The following is a 15,880-nucleotide window of genomic DNA, read 5'->3' on the forward strand; positions in this document are numbered from 1 at the left end:
TGATCATGACCACTTGCTACAGCTCAGTTTATAATACAACATTACGGTCCTATTGTGGTAGGAGAAAAAGAGTGAAGTACTCTAAAGAAATTTCACAAAGGGAAAAGAATTACTAACCCCAAGAACAAAATATACATTTATATGCATATGTACACACATATACACACATATGTAGTATATAAATATTGTAGTATCCTTGTAATCCATTTTTCAAAATGTACAAGAGCTGTTCATAAAGTATCCAGCCAGGTAATATGAAAAATAGACATAGTTTCTGGACAGCCCTTGTAGATCTAAATAATAAACAAGACATCAGTTAAAGTACCAGAATAGCAACTAATGTCAAAGGTTTAAGTTAGATTACATTATAATGATTCTACCAACCCACACACCAAAATTATACTCTCCACTGTAAGTTCTATCATTGGGTTCTGTCTGAAGTGTCATTTCTATTCAAAACAGTATCATGCTATTCACCTTGTATAGCACGTTCAATAACCATCAGCTCAAGAGAAGTTAAGTGCAAAATCATACACTCTAGATAAGGAGGAATGCTCTAACTAAGGAGACTCCAGGGACAACTCATGAATGTCCTCTCTGTCTTATGATGAAGAAAGAAAAAGCAGATTTTTTTTGCTCTGTCCCCAGCACCCAGTTCTCAGGAAATCTTTGTTGGATTAAAATGAAACTATACCATGAAGATGAATACCTACTTAGCCCCTGATTCTGTGGATGACAGTTCTCTGAAACCAGTGTTTGAGAAAATTCTCACCACGGTTAGTATTTACCATTAGCCCTACCATCTGTATATTCACACAGTAGGAGGATATTGGGCTTCAGCAGTAATATATTTAAGATGATTTGGTATTCTTTTTTTTTTTTATTGTTGGGGATTCATTGAGGGTACAATAAGCCAGGTTACACTGATTGCAATTGTTAGGCAAAGTCCCTCTTTCTTTAATGTCTTTATCTTTTTTCTTTAATGTCTTTAAAAGCAAAATTACCAACCCACAGAAAAATGTTGACATATTTATTATCTACATGGACTATAATATATTGCAAAAATGTCTTATAAATTAAAATTATTCAGTGTTTGATATTATCTTCAGTATGGCTAAAACATATATGATAAATAAATCAGGAACTAGAATCCTTAAAGGCCAACCTAACCTGTCACCCCCGGTATATGGGGCCGGTGCCCTACTCCTTGAGCCACAGGCACTGCCCCTAAATAAAGCCTTCTGTAGTTATTTGCAAATAATAGACCATGTTACATTTGACCTTTTGATAGAGAACTATCCTCTAAATAACCTCTGATAAATTAGACATATGGGTTTGCAATGTCATTGTCACTTTATTACAAGAAAAAACAACAGTAAAAAATGTTACAAGTTCCAAGAGGAAGAAAATGTGGACCACAAAGATAATATCCAGGAATTAGCTCCTTTACATCAGGAAAATCAATAGACATCCCTGCTCAACTTCTCCCTAACCAAGTATCTTGAGTGGAATAATCCGAATGTTTTAATACTTAATAAATTAACTTCATCATAAATATAAGATCACTCAGCTACATGATTTCTTAACCTTGGTGATACATTCATAGGTTTTCATTATGGTATTCTCAATGTACTTTTGTGTGCCTTAAATATTGCATACTACAGTGATAGATGTGATAGAAGATGAACTTTTAAAACCAGGTGCAATGTTTTTTTCTTATTTAAATTATGAAGTGCTTGCTTCCCATGAAAACCTAAGGAAATGTTAAAACTTTGAGTATGTCTTATGAGAATAGACTGACTTAGCACAATTCATCAGGTAAACTTCATCCACTAATCTTCCTGGTCATTTTCACGTGGACCAAATGTTCACTCTAAGACCCAAAAAGTAAGTATTTCCTCCATGTATTCAAGTTTTTGGAATTTGATATTTCCCACAAGGTTTGGTAACAGTGTCCCAAAGTCAAGGTGACAAAAGAAGTTTGCATTAGTAAAGAGAACTTAGAGCTATAGTCAAATTGGAGAGAATAAACTACCCCATTTCCTGATGCTGAAAGTCTCTTAATGTGCATGTGTCTATGTTTAATAAAATCTCCTACTTAGGGGGAAAATTACAATGCGCCACAGTGTCACTGGCACACAAAAGGCTGCCAAAGTTTTTCAGTTAAAATATTCATTTTAAACCTTTAAAAGAAATCTGCTCTTTTCCTATCATTCTGGGTATCAATTGACTTCAAGAAAGTCAATGACAAACGAAATAGTTTCTGAGTTCAGTGGCAAGGAGAGCCAGAAAATCTGAAAAACTGTGCTGTACAGAGAAACTAGAGAAACTGTAGATGATAAGACTCTTAGAAAGAAAGCTTGGGGTGGAAGGTGGAGGAAGGGGTGAGCACAGTGCCTTCCTCGGGCTTAGCACTGGACCCAGAGCAGACAACCAGTATGTGATTGTTGAAAGAATCAATGAATGAACTGAACTAAACAGCAGTATGGAAGTGGGAGAACAGAGTAGTTAATAGCAGAAACCTAATGCTAGACACCATGCCTAGTACACAGTTGGGCCCAATTAATACCTATCTGGATTATGGCTCAATCACTGATCATTATATTTAAAGCTGTCTTAAAGTGGAACAGACTGCACTATAAATAGTGAGCTCCTGTTTCCTCCACACAGAGTCTACGAGGGGCCAGGATCTCAGCCAAGAAAAGGAGCCAGAGGCTGGACAACCACCAGCAGAGATGTTGGGGAAAGGCTCTTAAGTTCCTCTCTATATTTCAAAGATCCCTTCTAACACCCAAACATCCAGCAAGTAAGCCTATTAAAGCCTGTTGAAACCCCACAAGGTTTATTTTTTTTTATTAAAACCCCCAAGAGTTTATCAAGAATTCAGGGCAGACACCCCAGAAGTGTCAGCATCCCCAGGAAGAGGGAAGAGGTCCCAGTCTGAGAAACAAACTGTAATCAGCATAATTAACAGCTCACCCTCACTTCCAGCCAGCCTCTTCCTTGGGGTTCTAGGGATTCCAGTTTTCATGGAATACCCTTAGTCTCCCTGCAAATACTAATGGTAAACATATCCCAAAATACTTCCACGTGCATATCACTGAAACGTGTGTTTGCATACCTTACAGACAGTGTTTTTCCAATACTACCCACAACTCATTAGTGGGTCATTAAATTAACTTAGTGACTCCCGACCAACACTTACTTTTCATAAATGAAATGAAATGGAAAAGATGGTATAGAATAAAAGACACCAGAGTCCCTCACATACATGGCTGTACATTGTTGCATGTTTGTTTCATAAATATATTGTTACATATATACAAGAATATGTGAAATGAATTCTTATTGTAGAAGGTGGAAACCTTCTGTTAATAAAAGAACAGGAAGACAACATTGATAGTTTAAGCGCAAGGGCTTTAGAGTTAGACTGGAAAGTTTGAATCCCAGTTCTGCCATTTATGTGCACAACAATTCTGGCACACTGCTACCCCTCTGCACCTGTTTCCTCCTCTGTGAAATGGGGGCTCTAGACAGCCAGCACCTGCCATCCCATAAACAGTAAGTGACAACTTAAACAGGCTTTAAGTCTTTTGGAACACCTAATTTTATGGTTATCCATGGTCTCAGGGTAGACACGGCTGCTCCAGGCCCTCACTGTACTTGTGAATCTATAAGGAAGAATCACAGGACCCACTGAGAAAGGACTGTCCCTTACCTTCACAAGCATGACATTTGGCTCTTAAGTATCTGTGCTAGAGTGTTGTCATAGAAACAAAAGAAAAAAAAATCCTGAAAACAGGGCTTAGGTCTGGGCAAATCTAGTGTTCTGAAGTTGTTAGCCAGCAATAGTGCTGGGGTGTCCATCCCAGCAATGGAAGCCAACATAGACACCCCCAAGACTGCTGTCATGATTCAGGCAGAAGCTATAGGAGGAAGGGACAAAGAGATCACTGCTGTCCTTACAGACCCCATGACTTCCAGGGAGGAGCTCCCCTCTTACCCAGCCTTGCCTGCCTTCTGCACAGGGTGGCCAACCATGAGCATCCACTTCAGTGATGTTGCGAGGGACTCACAGCCTCCTGCCGCCCTACCATCCCCACGTGGAGAGAGAGGTCAGGAAGGGGGCGAAAGAGTGAGACAGCTCCCCCAGAACAGGGGGAACCAGAGACACGCAGGAACCAGGGCGACCAATAATAATGCAGACAAGAAAAAGACAAAGGCAGGGACAGAGAGAGACAGAGAAGCGTTAGGAAAATACACAAAAAGGACAGAGAGGAGGGTTTTTTTTAACAAAACAAAAAAATAAGAGCAAAATAGAAAGGATGAAGACTGAAAGGAAGTGATGGAAGGAGCTGTGAGGACCAGACAGCCTGCCTCCCTGCCAGCTGCTGTCCACTGTGCCATGGAGAAGGGGACACAGGGTTGGGGCCATCAACTCCTGTTGTCCTTCCCTCCTTAGGTCCGGTCCTCAGACCTGCCTTCCATCAGGAAAAACCAGGACACAAGCCCAGGGGCCTTTGGAGAAAGAGGCTCCAGAAGCTGACGGTTTCCAGCTGTGCTAGGAACAAACACACCCCATCATCCCTCCACTGCCAAGTGCCACCTGAGATGTCCCAGCCCTGATCTCCTACAGAAACGTGGTTTTTAGCTGCCAAGCAGTCCCTCCCATCAGTCCTGTCCTTCTCAGAGAAGCCCTTTCCCTGTGCACTGTGTTCCACTCTGCATCCGACACTCTGACACATTTAAGGGCATTCAGGTCTTTCTCTGGCAACCTTCAGGGCCAAACTGTACTTTCTACATTTCAGAAAACCCAGAGAATAAAGAGCAGAGGCCGTAATCCTCTGGGATGTCCTGGGAATATTTTAGCTGTTTCTCTGTCTTCCCTCACAAGGGCTTTGAGAGGAGCCCGGCACTGTCTCCCTCATCTTCCAAAGAGAAAGTGCTTGGAGAAGCTGACCCCGCACAGTCCCAAGGCACTGGAGAGGGGCTTAGGCCTGGATCACGGGGGCAGCCTGACCTCAAATTCCTTCCACCTCTCACCCCAAAGTGAGAAGGCTTGAACCCAAATCCATATCCTTTCAGCTAACATAAGCCGTGGGCAGCTTGTCACCATTTCCTAAAGTGTGCTCCTACACCAAGAAGGCAGGGTGGCTTTAGAGGATAAACAGAGAGAAAAGGGAACTTTGCAGGACAGGGATGAGACAGGAGTCAGAAAATCTCCCCGAGGGCAAGCTGGGTTTCCCAGCTGCATGGGGAGGAGCAAAGGGTCTTCATGGGCAGACATTCTGTGCTGAGACCCCCGTGTGTGGGGCCTAGGAAGACAGTGGGATGGATAGTAGAGGGAAGCCCACACTGGGCCAGGTGGGGCCAGGAGACAGGCACAGACAGAGCCCCGGCCTCTACTGGGCCTCTGGCCTGCTGCCTGGGCCCAGAGTGACTGCTTGCTGTGCCACACCCACTGGCTGCCATGTTCACTCCCCAAAACCTGAAATTTCCCCTTAAAACAGAGATCAGAGATGTGGGGACCACTCTGGCCAGCTGTTCCGGCTTATGGGACCCTGGGGGGGCAGCCTACTTCACTCATGGCTCCTGAGCTGCCCTTGAGGCTGAAACTCAGAGCATCTTTGAGGACACCTGCTGTGTCTGAGCCAAAGAGGACAAAATGCTCAAAATACAGTAAAAGCCAGGGCCAGGACTCAAAGGGGCCTCACCCCCTGTTTGTATGGACTGTCTCTGGGGTGCTTGTGTGCAGGATTTCTGCAGAAGATAGTCCATTTTGTTAAGCCTTTGAATATTCAAATTGAAAGTATCGCGCAATCATTGATTGTCAAATCATGGGTTTCTAGAGGTTTTAAATACTTGGCATGAGGGGGAAAAAACTCAAACCTATACCCGAAGGTATAAAACATTAATTCTGTTTGTCTCCTGCTCCAGGGACCTGGGTGCAGCCGGATGCTTTGTGAAACTTTAAAATGTTGCATCTCTGCTTCTCTCCTGGCACAGGAGCCCTCCCAGGCGCTGAGTCCCCGCAGCTACAGCATCCAGCCACCGCCCTGGCTCCTGCTGACCACGATGTCGGGTAACTCGGCTGCTTCTCCAGGGGTCGGGTCACGCGAGCCAGGGGCATTTCAATCCGGGTGTATTCCCACAGCTTTTCCTGCATAGAACAGAGAGGCACAAAGTCAGGGCATGTGAGTAAGGGCTGGAGATCACGAGAGGGCACAGGCCACGCTGTAGCCGCTCCCCTCGGCACCTGCTCCCGCGGGCAGAGGACCCAGTCGGCCGCTCCGGACGCCCGCGTACCCCAGGTCCCTGCCCGCCCTCCACTTTTCCACTTTTGTGTGCTGGGACTTCGCAGCGGGAAGCCTGCGCAACCAGCAGCGGCGGCGGGGGGAGCTAGAGGCTCACGGGGAGCCGGGCCGCGAGCCGAGAGCGCCGGCCGCGCAAAGCTGAGCGCTGGCGGTCCCTGTGCGGACCCCCAGGCGCGCCCGCTGCCCGCGGAGCCCGGAGTGGGGGTTTGGGGGGAGGATGGGAGCGCGGAGAGGGCGCGGCGCCTGCGCCTGCGAGCTGGGCACGGGATTCTCTGGGTCTGGGCGAAAAACAGCGCGACCCCCTTTCTAGTGGAGACCCTAGCTCTCGGGAGCCAGTCCGGGGGGCTCCCCGCTGTCCAGCTGCGATCCCCGCAGTGACCAGGAGAGGCGCTGGCTGCCCAGGCTGAACGCGCGGCCACCCCCGACCCCCGCGCCCGGCTCCTCCCCGCGCTATCCCGGGCGTTAGCTCCGGGGTCGAGGTCAGGGCCTGGGCTGGGGCCGCACTGGGCTCCGCGGCGGCCATCCCCACTGCGAAAGCTCATTGGCGGGCTCGGCCTCACAGCGGTCCGACCTACTCACTGCGGCTCTTCCGGGCCCGGGCCGGGGCCGCGCCCGCTCCCGGCGCGCAGGGTCCCTCCCGGCGGACCCCTCGGGCGCGCGCCGGTGGCCCTTCCCGGGCGGCCTCCCAGCAGAGCGCACGGTAGCCGGGAGGCCGGACGGCTTTCCCCGAGCTCGCGCTGCTCCGCGGAGAAACGCCCGCGCCACAGAGGGAAGGGAATGGGGAGAGAGCAGGAGAAGGGGCGAAGGAGGGCGGAGGGAAAGATGGAGCGCGGGAAAGGCGCAGAAGGACAGACAGAAAGGAGGCAGGGAGGGCGTTCCTCGGGCCGAGCCCCTTTACTAGGGTCAGTCTGACAAATCCCTCTGCTTGAGGGCCCAGGACAGGGCTGGCCAAACCCCGCTGCTCGGCCCGGGGCTGTCTGTCAGACCAAGGACGGGTAGAGGTCGGAGCCTCCCCAGAAGCCACGCCTGTCGTGGTGGAGAAGGAAGGGACTGGGACGTTCACACCTGCAGGAACATCGCAGTCGAGTGGGCCCGGTCTGCTGCTCTGGATAGAGAGCGCCCGCTCCCTCCCCAGGTCCAACACACCCTCCCCCAGGCCAGAAGGCTGGGCCCAGAACCCCAGGTTCCCGACTTGCTTAGCCAAGGTGGTGAGCTACCCCGGCCTGGCTTCCACATTCCTGAGCAGAAACACTGGGGCGCTGCAGGTGTAGGCCTGGGCCCAGCACCTTTCTCCTGGGGGCCCTGACCTGCTCAGCCTCCCTTCATCCTTTCACATTTGAGAGACTGGGGAGGGTGGGGGGGGGGCGGGGGGAGCCGTCTTTTAGCATCTGTGTTCTCCAAACCTAGAAACTAGGCTTCAGCTGAATTAGCCTATGAAGCCCCCCACACACACACAACCTGACTTCCAGACCTTAGATTCTACCACTGACTCAGTTGCCTTTCCCCAGAAAAACCGAAGGTGTATCAAGGTGTCCGGGTGAAGGTCACGGTGAAGGAGCTGCTGCAGCAAAGGCGGGCACGCCAGGCGGCCTCAGGGGGAACCGTAAGCGTAAGCCCTTGCTCACTGCCCGGCCAGGGCAGGCCTGGGGGGAACCTTAGCGGGCGGGCCTTGGCAGCCCTGTGTCTGGGAGGCCTCCCACTCACCATCCCCAAACCTGACCTCCTCCATTATTCTGCGCCAGCTTCCTCTCAGTTAACCAGGGGAAGCTACAGAGGACACCTGGGGCATGTTGTGGGGCTCAGGATTTGGGGGAGCCCATCACCCATGATCAAAGTCATAAAAGATTTATTGGTCCTCTGCAGGGAGAAGAATGACAAGCAGGTGAGTGAGTTTTTATTGTTAGGAAGACAGTGTGTGTACAGCCCTCACCTACCCACAGAAAATCCCAGAAAGTCACCGCATTCTTCTGGAACTCAGCCTCTAGATCATTTTTCTGTAAATGGCCAGTCACTGAAATTCCCCAGCAGAAAAGGGCCATATCTTCACAGGGGAGGCAACTCGGAGTAGAGAACCACTTCCTAAAGATGTAACAACACTTTCCCTGGTTCCAGGTTATTAAAGAATTGAACTGGGCAGTCATAAGTGTTCCCTGAAACTTTATACACCTCTCTAAAGCAGATGAGTCCTGTCCAGGGCACTCAGGGAGGTGCCAGCTGCGGAACAACCAAATAAACAAGGTGGGGTTATCCCCCATGAGAGGCCAGCTCATGGCTGAAAGCCCTGGATGGTACAGTTGCTTGGGGGTTGATTTGGGTACGCATGTAGAATCTGACAGGGGGGGCTTACATTGCCTCTGTATGTCCTTCTCCCCACCTCTGCCCCACGGCAGTTTCTGGGCCTGGCCCTGTTTGTGTGCAGAGTACAACTTCATGAAGTGAGAGGTGAAAGATGTAGGGGTGGGAAACAGAAGTTCCAGACCCAGATGGGCTGGGTTCGGATCTCACTGGTCCCTGCTGTGTATCCTCAAGCAAAGTATCCCATCTCTATTTCCTCATCTTTAAGTTGGGGACATAGGATTTTGTGAGGGTTAATTGAGCTATTGCTTACAAAGCTCTTAGAGGAATGCTTTCCACATACAGTGCTCAATAAATGTCAACTATCATTATTTATTATTTGGGAAAAGCAACAAAAACAAAATTCCAACCAAGGATTGTGAAAGCCAGCTTTTGAGTAGTATTCATGTGCACCCTCTGCTCAGAGTTTGGGGGTCGATTTGGATACGAATGTAGGATCTGTTCCTACGTAGTTCAGCTTGCTGTGATTTGGCACATACAGCTGGAGAAGTTAGTACCTCCAGGTGCAGAATTGTAGGTAATACAATAAAACTTCCTTAACATTTGTAGAGGGCTTTACAATGGCTCTTCTTTTAAAGCACTTTTGTACACTCATTATTTCACTTAGTTCTTATTAAACCAGCAAAAGTTGATCAGGAATCTGTGTACCTCTATGACAACTAAAATTCAGAGTCTTGCAGTTGCTAATGATAAAGCTAAAAATAGGATCTTATTCTTAGTATAAAAACCCTTCCCACTTATTGGTTCCCTAACCTCATCTTCCTACAGATCTGACCCTATTAAGCAGTAGTCTAGTAGCCTTGAGCCCAGAGTTAGTTATATACTTAATAAAACCAGGTATAAGAGAACTGGAAAATGCTTCTGGAGGGGGAAAAAAAAAAAAACTCTTCAATGTTCAACCAATTCATCTTTCATTAGGAGCTTTGGTACTAGGTAGACTTCTGCTTCAGCTATACCCTGAGAAGTTGCATTTGGGCATGGAAACTGGGCCCTTACAGATTTCTTTGGCCACTGTTCCCTTGTTAGATAAAATAAGGGTAAAGGATTTTACTTGGATATCTAACTGGTTTCTGTTCCCTAGAGCAGTTTAACTTATCTAAAACTTTTTGAAACAAAGCAGGAATTCTGAACCAATTCCTCATATGTACAGGCAGAGCCTACTCTGTTCTGCTCCCTGGAAGCCTATTTGGGCCCAGGCCCTTCCAAGCTAGTAGGAGCAACACCCATGTAACTGATTTAAAGGAGCCAGATGTACAGCTCCTCACTAAGAGCCATAGGAAGGATCTGGGATTCTAGGAAAGCTGTAGTAGTATACTCAGCAGGCAAGGGAGGCAGATACCAGGGGATCATTTACACCTGCTCTGTAGTGTAGAGGTTTCTCCTTTAAAAGAGAGGATCTCCAGTTTGTTCAGTGATTGAAAGATGCCTCTGGGAAACTTTAAGCCAAAGATAGAGTTAATCATCTCAAATACTACAAAGAAGGAAGAAATTCTTAATTTGTCATAAAGTCAGAGTAGTACCCACAATCTGAAATTTTAAGAAGGCAACCGTAAGTGTAAGTTACAGATTGAGACAAATACCCAAGTTTCAAGCAGTGCCAGGAAAAAATGGTGTGTATGCCAGACTGGAGAATTTGATTTTTAAAAACTTATTTCAGCCAGATCAATTTGCAAACACACAGACAGACACATACACAAGCACACACTTTTTTTTTTGCCTTTAGGGCAAAGGGAAACTTGAGTTAGTACTTACCAAAAGATATGATCTACCTTTTTTAAAAACCATTATTTTTTTAAATAGCCTTGATGTGTTTTTATAAATTATAGATTGTGGATTGTTTTTTATGCTGTTTGAAATCTAAGAGAGAGGTGCCTTTCTTTGTATTCTTGGAGCAAAGTAGAAAGTGAACCCATGACTAGAAAGATAACATCAAGTCGGATATTGTAAACATACCTCAGGGAGATAACATGGGAGGCAGAAAAACAAGCCAGTCAGGGGAGGAGTGGGGTTAATGAGAACTCTACAACAAAGCAGATTTTTTAAAACCCACTCCTTCCAAGTCCTTGAGCTCAAGCTGCAGCCAAATATTTGCATAAAGAGCTGGTAAAGGATTCCAGCTTCCTGGTTCATGACATTATAGCATGGATCATTTTCAAACTTTACACCGCCTCCTGTTTCACTCCTAGTGAGTGAGTGGCTCGGTGTGCTGGAGTGACTCCCCTGTAACCCAAGAGAGGTGTGGTGAGCTCAGCTTCCCAGCACAGACTTCCCAGCACAGAGTCACAGAGAAACAACGCTCGTCCCTTTAAACTTTAAAGCCACCATCTGAAACTGAAAAAAAAAAATATTTTAAATTATTCAGTTAGTACAATTACTAATTCTACCAGAAAATGTAGGCTGCTCTGCTTTAAATAGTCAAAAGGAGCAGTCTTATAAAGTTTAAGAATATAAATACAGTAGTGAAAAAAGCAACTTTTGTAGAAAATACTAAAAGACTCACAAAGAATGGAAATATTTCCGGGCCATTCATAAGAACGTAGATAGGCTACTACTTATCAACTACAACCTTAAGATAATATTTTATATTTTAATATTTCACTTATAGTAAGAACATGTGAATCTTTTTAGCGACTCAGGGATATCAAAGTTAGAAATTGTGTCCTTTGGGGGAAACAGTTTTCTAAGGCTACATAGCCAGATGATATATGAAAAATTTGAGGAAAACAATTGACTAAGTTATATCTGAAATTAAATATTAGTCCTTAATAATTTTAAATTAAATCGTTTAATAAGCTCTTTGCTGAGTTTTCTAGAAATGTCACACTTCTATAACATAAAAATTATTCCTATTTTTTATCAAAATTAATAACCTGTAAAATTTAAGTGGGAGAATATGATATTAGAAAAAAGTTCTCAAGTAAGCAAACATAAAAATTGAATCTAAATCAAATATAAGATTGGTTGTATTTAATGAAGGCAATTTGTTGAGAAGAAAGAATCTGGCTTACCTTATAGCAGAAGGAAACACAGTTCTCGTCAGAATGTCTTAGATTTTTCCTTTAGAGAACTTTCATTTCACTTTGTTCACGGGATGGTCTTGCTTTGACAGCTGTCCAGAAGCAGCAGCATCCACCTTTCAGACCCCCTGGCACCGTCTTCTGCAGGTCAGTACAGCCAGCATTACAATTCCCTCAAAAACTCTTCCAAAAGTCCATCTCGAAAGACTCCAGTGCTTGATACAAGGGTTAAGACAGGCACCACCATTTAATTGGAATCCAACCAATCAGAAGGTGAAAAAAGCATAGCCACTCCAGATGCCAGCCTAGCAAGGAAGCAAGTGCAAATTTTTGTTCTCATGTCTGAACTCTTTATTCTCTGCTACCTATTCTGTTCCAAGAGTTTGTTCTTCACATTGCCTCTAGTTCCCCATCTGAATAACTAAACTTAACTAAAAAAAAAAAAAAAATCAGAATTGTTCTCCAAAACTTATCTTTTTTCAGTGTACTATTAGATGGACTACAGATCATCCAGAGACATTAGAATATTGCTTTCACTCTGTGCCTCTAGCTCCCAGCCAACAGGGGCTTCCCTCCCCTTCCCTCTCTCTTCCCAGGGAGCAGTTCAAACAAGTGTAAGTTTTCTCAGCCCTACGTGAATAACTCTATTACATAAACACTGCTGCCTATGCAACTCAACAGCTAAGAGTTTAAGGAGGCTGCATATAAGGAAACTTCTACCACGGTAGCTCTCCACCAAATAAGCAACTTTAGCTTAACCTTGAGACTTTAAAAAAAAACCAGATTCTGTAGTATCTTTGATGGGCATACTCTAAACCTCTCTTCTCTGAGCATTTAAGAATAAGTATCACAAAGCAGGCCTATTAATAGTAAATTGGGAAAGGAGTAATGTTTTCCAAATTATTCTTATTTGGTATTTAACAACCTAACTTTAATTACATTGTTACATTTACACGTTCAAGGAGAAAACATTTTTGCTTGCTGGGCTAGTACACTGGGCTTCTGGTTTCCATGTTTACCATTTGCATTGCCATTTAGATCACTTCTCAGAACTCTCTCTCTCACAATTGAAGTTACTGAGTAATTCAAAAGTCTAGGAAAGCAGTCACCCTAAATCAAAAGAATTATTTCCTATAGCATCAAAAGTTTTCTCAAAGCCTCCAGGAACTCTTGTCAGTGACCTCTGGGAGGTTTACTTGAACTGAGGATTGGGGTTAGATGTCCATGTGTTTATAGTCCAGGAAAGCAGAAGCTTGAGCCATATTTAACTGTGACATGTGGACACAGGTTGGTTCACCACTCTTCTCCTTTTGCCTTAGCCACTTTTATAGCCAATTCCCACGTCATTAACCAGATTCATTCCCCCTGAGAGTTGCATTGGCTGGGACAATTAAAAAGTCCAAATTGCCTTCCTGTTTACTTTTCTGGAACTTCTTAAGCCCCCTTTTCCCCTAGGCATAGTAATTATTCAGGAAGATAACACTCTAAATCTGTTAGTGGCCTTTTTATACAAAAAGATGTCTTTTTCCTTTCTCCTTTAGGACTGTATTTTGAACCTGAACCAATTTCTTCCACGCCCAATTATTTTCATCCCCGAGAATTTTCCAGTTGTGTTTCCTGTGAAGAAAACCCAAGCTGCCTGGACCAGATCTTGGACTCTTACCTTCAGTCCGAGATGCACCCTGAGCTCAGTTCCACACAGAGTGTTCTACACTGTTTCCCAGACAGCTTGCAGCCTTCCCCTTTCTGCTTTAACGAGAGCCTGGTAATTGATCTCAGTTCTTTGCAGTATAACCTGACTGTCACAAAATATGGGGTTGTAATGGCTTTGTCAGTGAGTTTGATTCATCTGGTGAGAAACCATACAAGGAGGAAATCATCTGAAAAAACAAGTAAAGAACCATTAAGAAGTCACCATGTAGAGGGAGCCACACGTTGAGGAACACAAACTTTTAAGTACACGTGTCATTTTGATTTTCAAAGTAGGTGCCCCCCAAGCAAGTTGGTGTGTGGCAGCAAAAAGGAGGTTCCGGGCAATATTCATTTAATGTTTTTTAAACTGTGAAATTAAGACATCTGCTAGTTAGAAGTCACTGGTTTCAATAACTGCTGCCCTTGGATTATTGATGGATTTTTTTTTTTTTTTTTTTGTGGGTTTTGGCCGGGGCTGGGTTTGAACCTGCCGCCTTTGGCATATGGGACCGGCGCCCTACCACTTTGAGCCACAGGGGCCGCCCTATTGATGGATTTTTGAGTTCTTGAAAATGGAATTAACACTGTGTCTACCTAAAACCAAACTTAATTCTAAGAGAAGGGTTTTTGTTTTGTTTTGTCATTGAACTAGCTCTACTAACTAGTTGTTTTGATCTGCTATAGGCACAAGTACTCAGCTGGGTCTGAGATGGTTAGTATGAATGAAGTGCTCATCTTTGAAAGAATTTGAATTGTCTGCTCTTGATGGATCTCAAATGTTCACAAATGTGTTATCCTTCAAAATGAAGTAAGGTGTCAATTAGTAGACACTAGTTATTTTAGATGTCTTTCAGAAACTGAACATTTTTTTAAACCTTAAAATGTAACATTGTTTTAAGAATTTTTGGGGGGGCGGGGGGAATGGTCAAAAGTCGGTGTTGGCCTCAGACTACATTTAAGAGGGGATAGGAAAGGAACTCTGCAGAATGTGCACATTGTCACAAGGAAAATACGGGGCTGCAATGACTCCTTTCCCTTTCAGCTTCCAAGCAAGGCTTTCTCAATAACAATTGTAGACTTGCTTAAGAGAAAGCAGATAGTACCCACCCCCACCCTCCCGAGGGGAATGAGATGTCAGTGAGAGGAAAGATAGTTGTTTGTCTTGAGAACCCAGACACTGGGTCCTTAAGGACCAAGTTGTACCTTTGCAAGTTTACCTGGTTCTCCATTGTAGGGGTGTGGAGAAACACCCAAGGTGCCACCTGCAGCTTACATTGTGGCACTCAGCAGGATTTGATGTGCAGGTAACATGAAGCGCAATGGGATTTTGTGGTTTAAGAACAAAGCATCCTCTAGAGTATGGTTATAACAAAGAGAGCAGTGAAGCAAGGCAATTTGTTGTTGGGAGAGAAATAGGTAAATATGGAATGTGGTGTCATGAAATTATATAGTCAGCAAATACAATTACTTCTGCAGACTCGGGTGGGTGTTGTTTTAACTCCTGATTTTCTTAGCCCGCACTAATAAATCCACGCTGTTCAGTTCTTTTGATCCTAAGTCGTCAAGCTCTTTGTTCTTTGGTTTTTGTTTCTCTAGACCCCAGGATCATCTTCCGATTCCTCCACTCTCTCTGGCTCCTTAGACTACAGTTACTCACCAGCTCAACTGCCTACATATGCTCCGGAGAATTACAATTCTCTCCCTTTTCTGGACACCAGAAATTGTGGCTACCCCTCAGAAGACTACTCCTCCCATCCCCTGCCCTGGCCCAGCCAGCACAGCTGCTTCTCCTCAGCCACCGCCTCCGTCTGCTGCTGCGCTTCCTGTGAGGCAGAGCGCTTGGACACGCTGGGAGCATCCGAGTACTTCCCCTGTCCCAGCACAGACTGTGTGGACTTCGCCCCCTCAGCAGCCACCACGAGTGATTTCTACAAGAGGGAAGCAAACTGTGACATCTGCTACAGTTAATAGAAACCACAGTCCTTGGAACATAGGAAGGGGGTATCTGTTTTTCACCCACATCTAGATGACAGCTCAAAATATGCAGCCCATTAACAAATATCACAAGCACAGTTTACATGTCACCACTTCCCATTTTCTGATGCTAACTTAGGCATAAAGACAAGGTCCTCAGACCTGGTCACAGCATCCCTCCTATTCTGTATGCTCACCATTAACATTTTTATAGGAACTTTCACTTGTTTTATTTTTCTGTGTAACGAACAAAATTATCTCTCTCCTTTTTTTTTTTTACTTTAATAAATAATTTTGTATTATAAAATGTTTGATTATTTTTTAATTTCCAATAGTAGTTTCTAATTGATTTTAATATTACCAATCAATTCTGGAAAGCACTAATTAGTCTTCAGTGGTTTAATCTGATTTATTCAGGAATTTAAAATTATTTGGATTTACAGTGTGGTGAGATGCCTTGGTTCCCATGCAGTGACACAGCTATGATGGTGGAAAGGAGCAATCGGCCTCAGCTCTGCATGAGGGTGT

At 44.9% G+C, this 15,880-nt stretch overlaps 2 protein-coding genes and 1 long non-coding RNA gene across 14 annotated transcripts; 1 reads left to right on the forward strand and 2 right to left on the reverse strand.

The window, feature by feature from the left end:
• Window positions 1–1,348: 1,348 nt before the first annotated feature.
• LOC128588846 (colorectal cancer-associated protein 1-like) lies at window positions 1,349–5,472 on the reverse strand. Its single transcript, XM_053595613.1, has 3 exons — window positions 5,463–5,472; window positions 3,920–4,071; window positions 1,349–3,885 (listed from the first exon to the last, which is right to left on the reverse strand). Exons 1-3 carry the CDS (start codon window positions 5,470–5,472, stop codon window positions 3,721–3,723), a joined length of 327 nt encoding a protein of 108 aa, XP_053451588.1. The 3' UTR covers window positions 1,349–3,720.
• Window positions 3,883–15,600, forward strand: POU2AF3 (POU class 2 homeobox associating factor 3). Of its 12 annotated transcripts, none has more exons than XM_053595642.1 (7): window positions 3,883–6,082; window positions 7,823–7,923; window positions 8,178–8,196; window positions 11,779–11,833; window positions 13,228–13,451; window positions 14,063–14,090; window positions 14,975–15,600. In XM_053595642.1, exons 1-7 carry the CDS (start codon window positions 5,976–5,978, stop codon window positions 15,344–15,346), a joined length of 906 nt encoding a protein of 301 aa, XP_053451617.1. In that variant the 5' UTR covers window positions 3,883–5,975; the 3' UTR covers window positions 15,347–15,600. The 12 variants fall into 12 exon arrangements, with proteins under 12 accessions (XP_053451617.1, XP_053451618.1, XP_053451619.1 ...); XM_053595643.1 differs by having other exon boundaries at window positions 7,823–7,917; XM_053595646.1 differs by lacking the exon at window positions 3,883–6,082 and adding an exon at window positions 6,155–6,311 and having other exon boundaries at window positions 7,823–7,917.
• Window positions 5,839–7,245, reverse strand: LOC128588888 (uncharacterized). Its single transcript, XR_008380815.1, has 2 exons — window positions 6,894–7,245; window positions 5,839–6,160 (listed from the first exon to the last, which is right to left on the reverse strand). It is a non-coding gene; the product is annotated as an uncharacterized LOC128588888 (long non-coding RNA).
• Window positions 15,601–15,880: the final 280 nt, after the last annotated feature.

This window comes from Nycticebus coucang, chromosome 6, assembly GCF_027406575.1.
Source record: "Nycticebus coucang isolate mNycCou1 chromosome 6, mNycCou1.pri, whole genome shotgun sequence".
Lineage (NCBI taxonomy): Eukaryota > Metazoa > Chordata > Mammalia > Primates > Lorisidae > Nycticebus > Nycticebus coucang.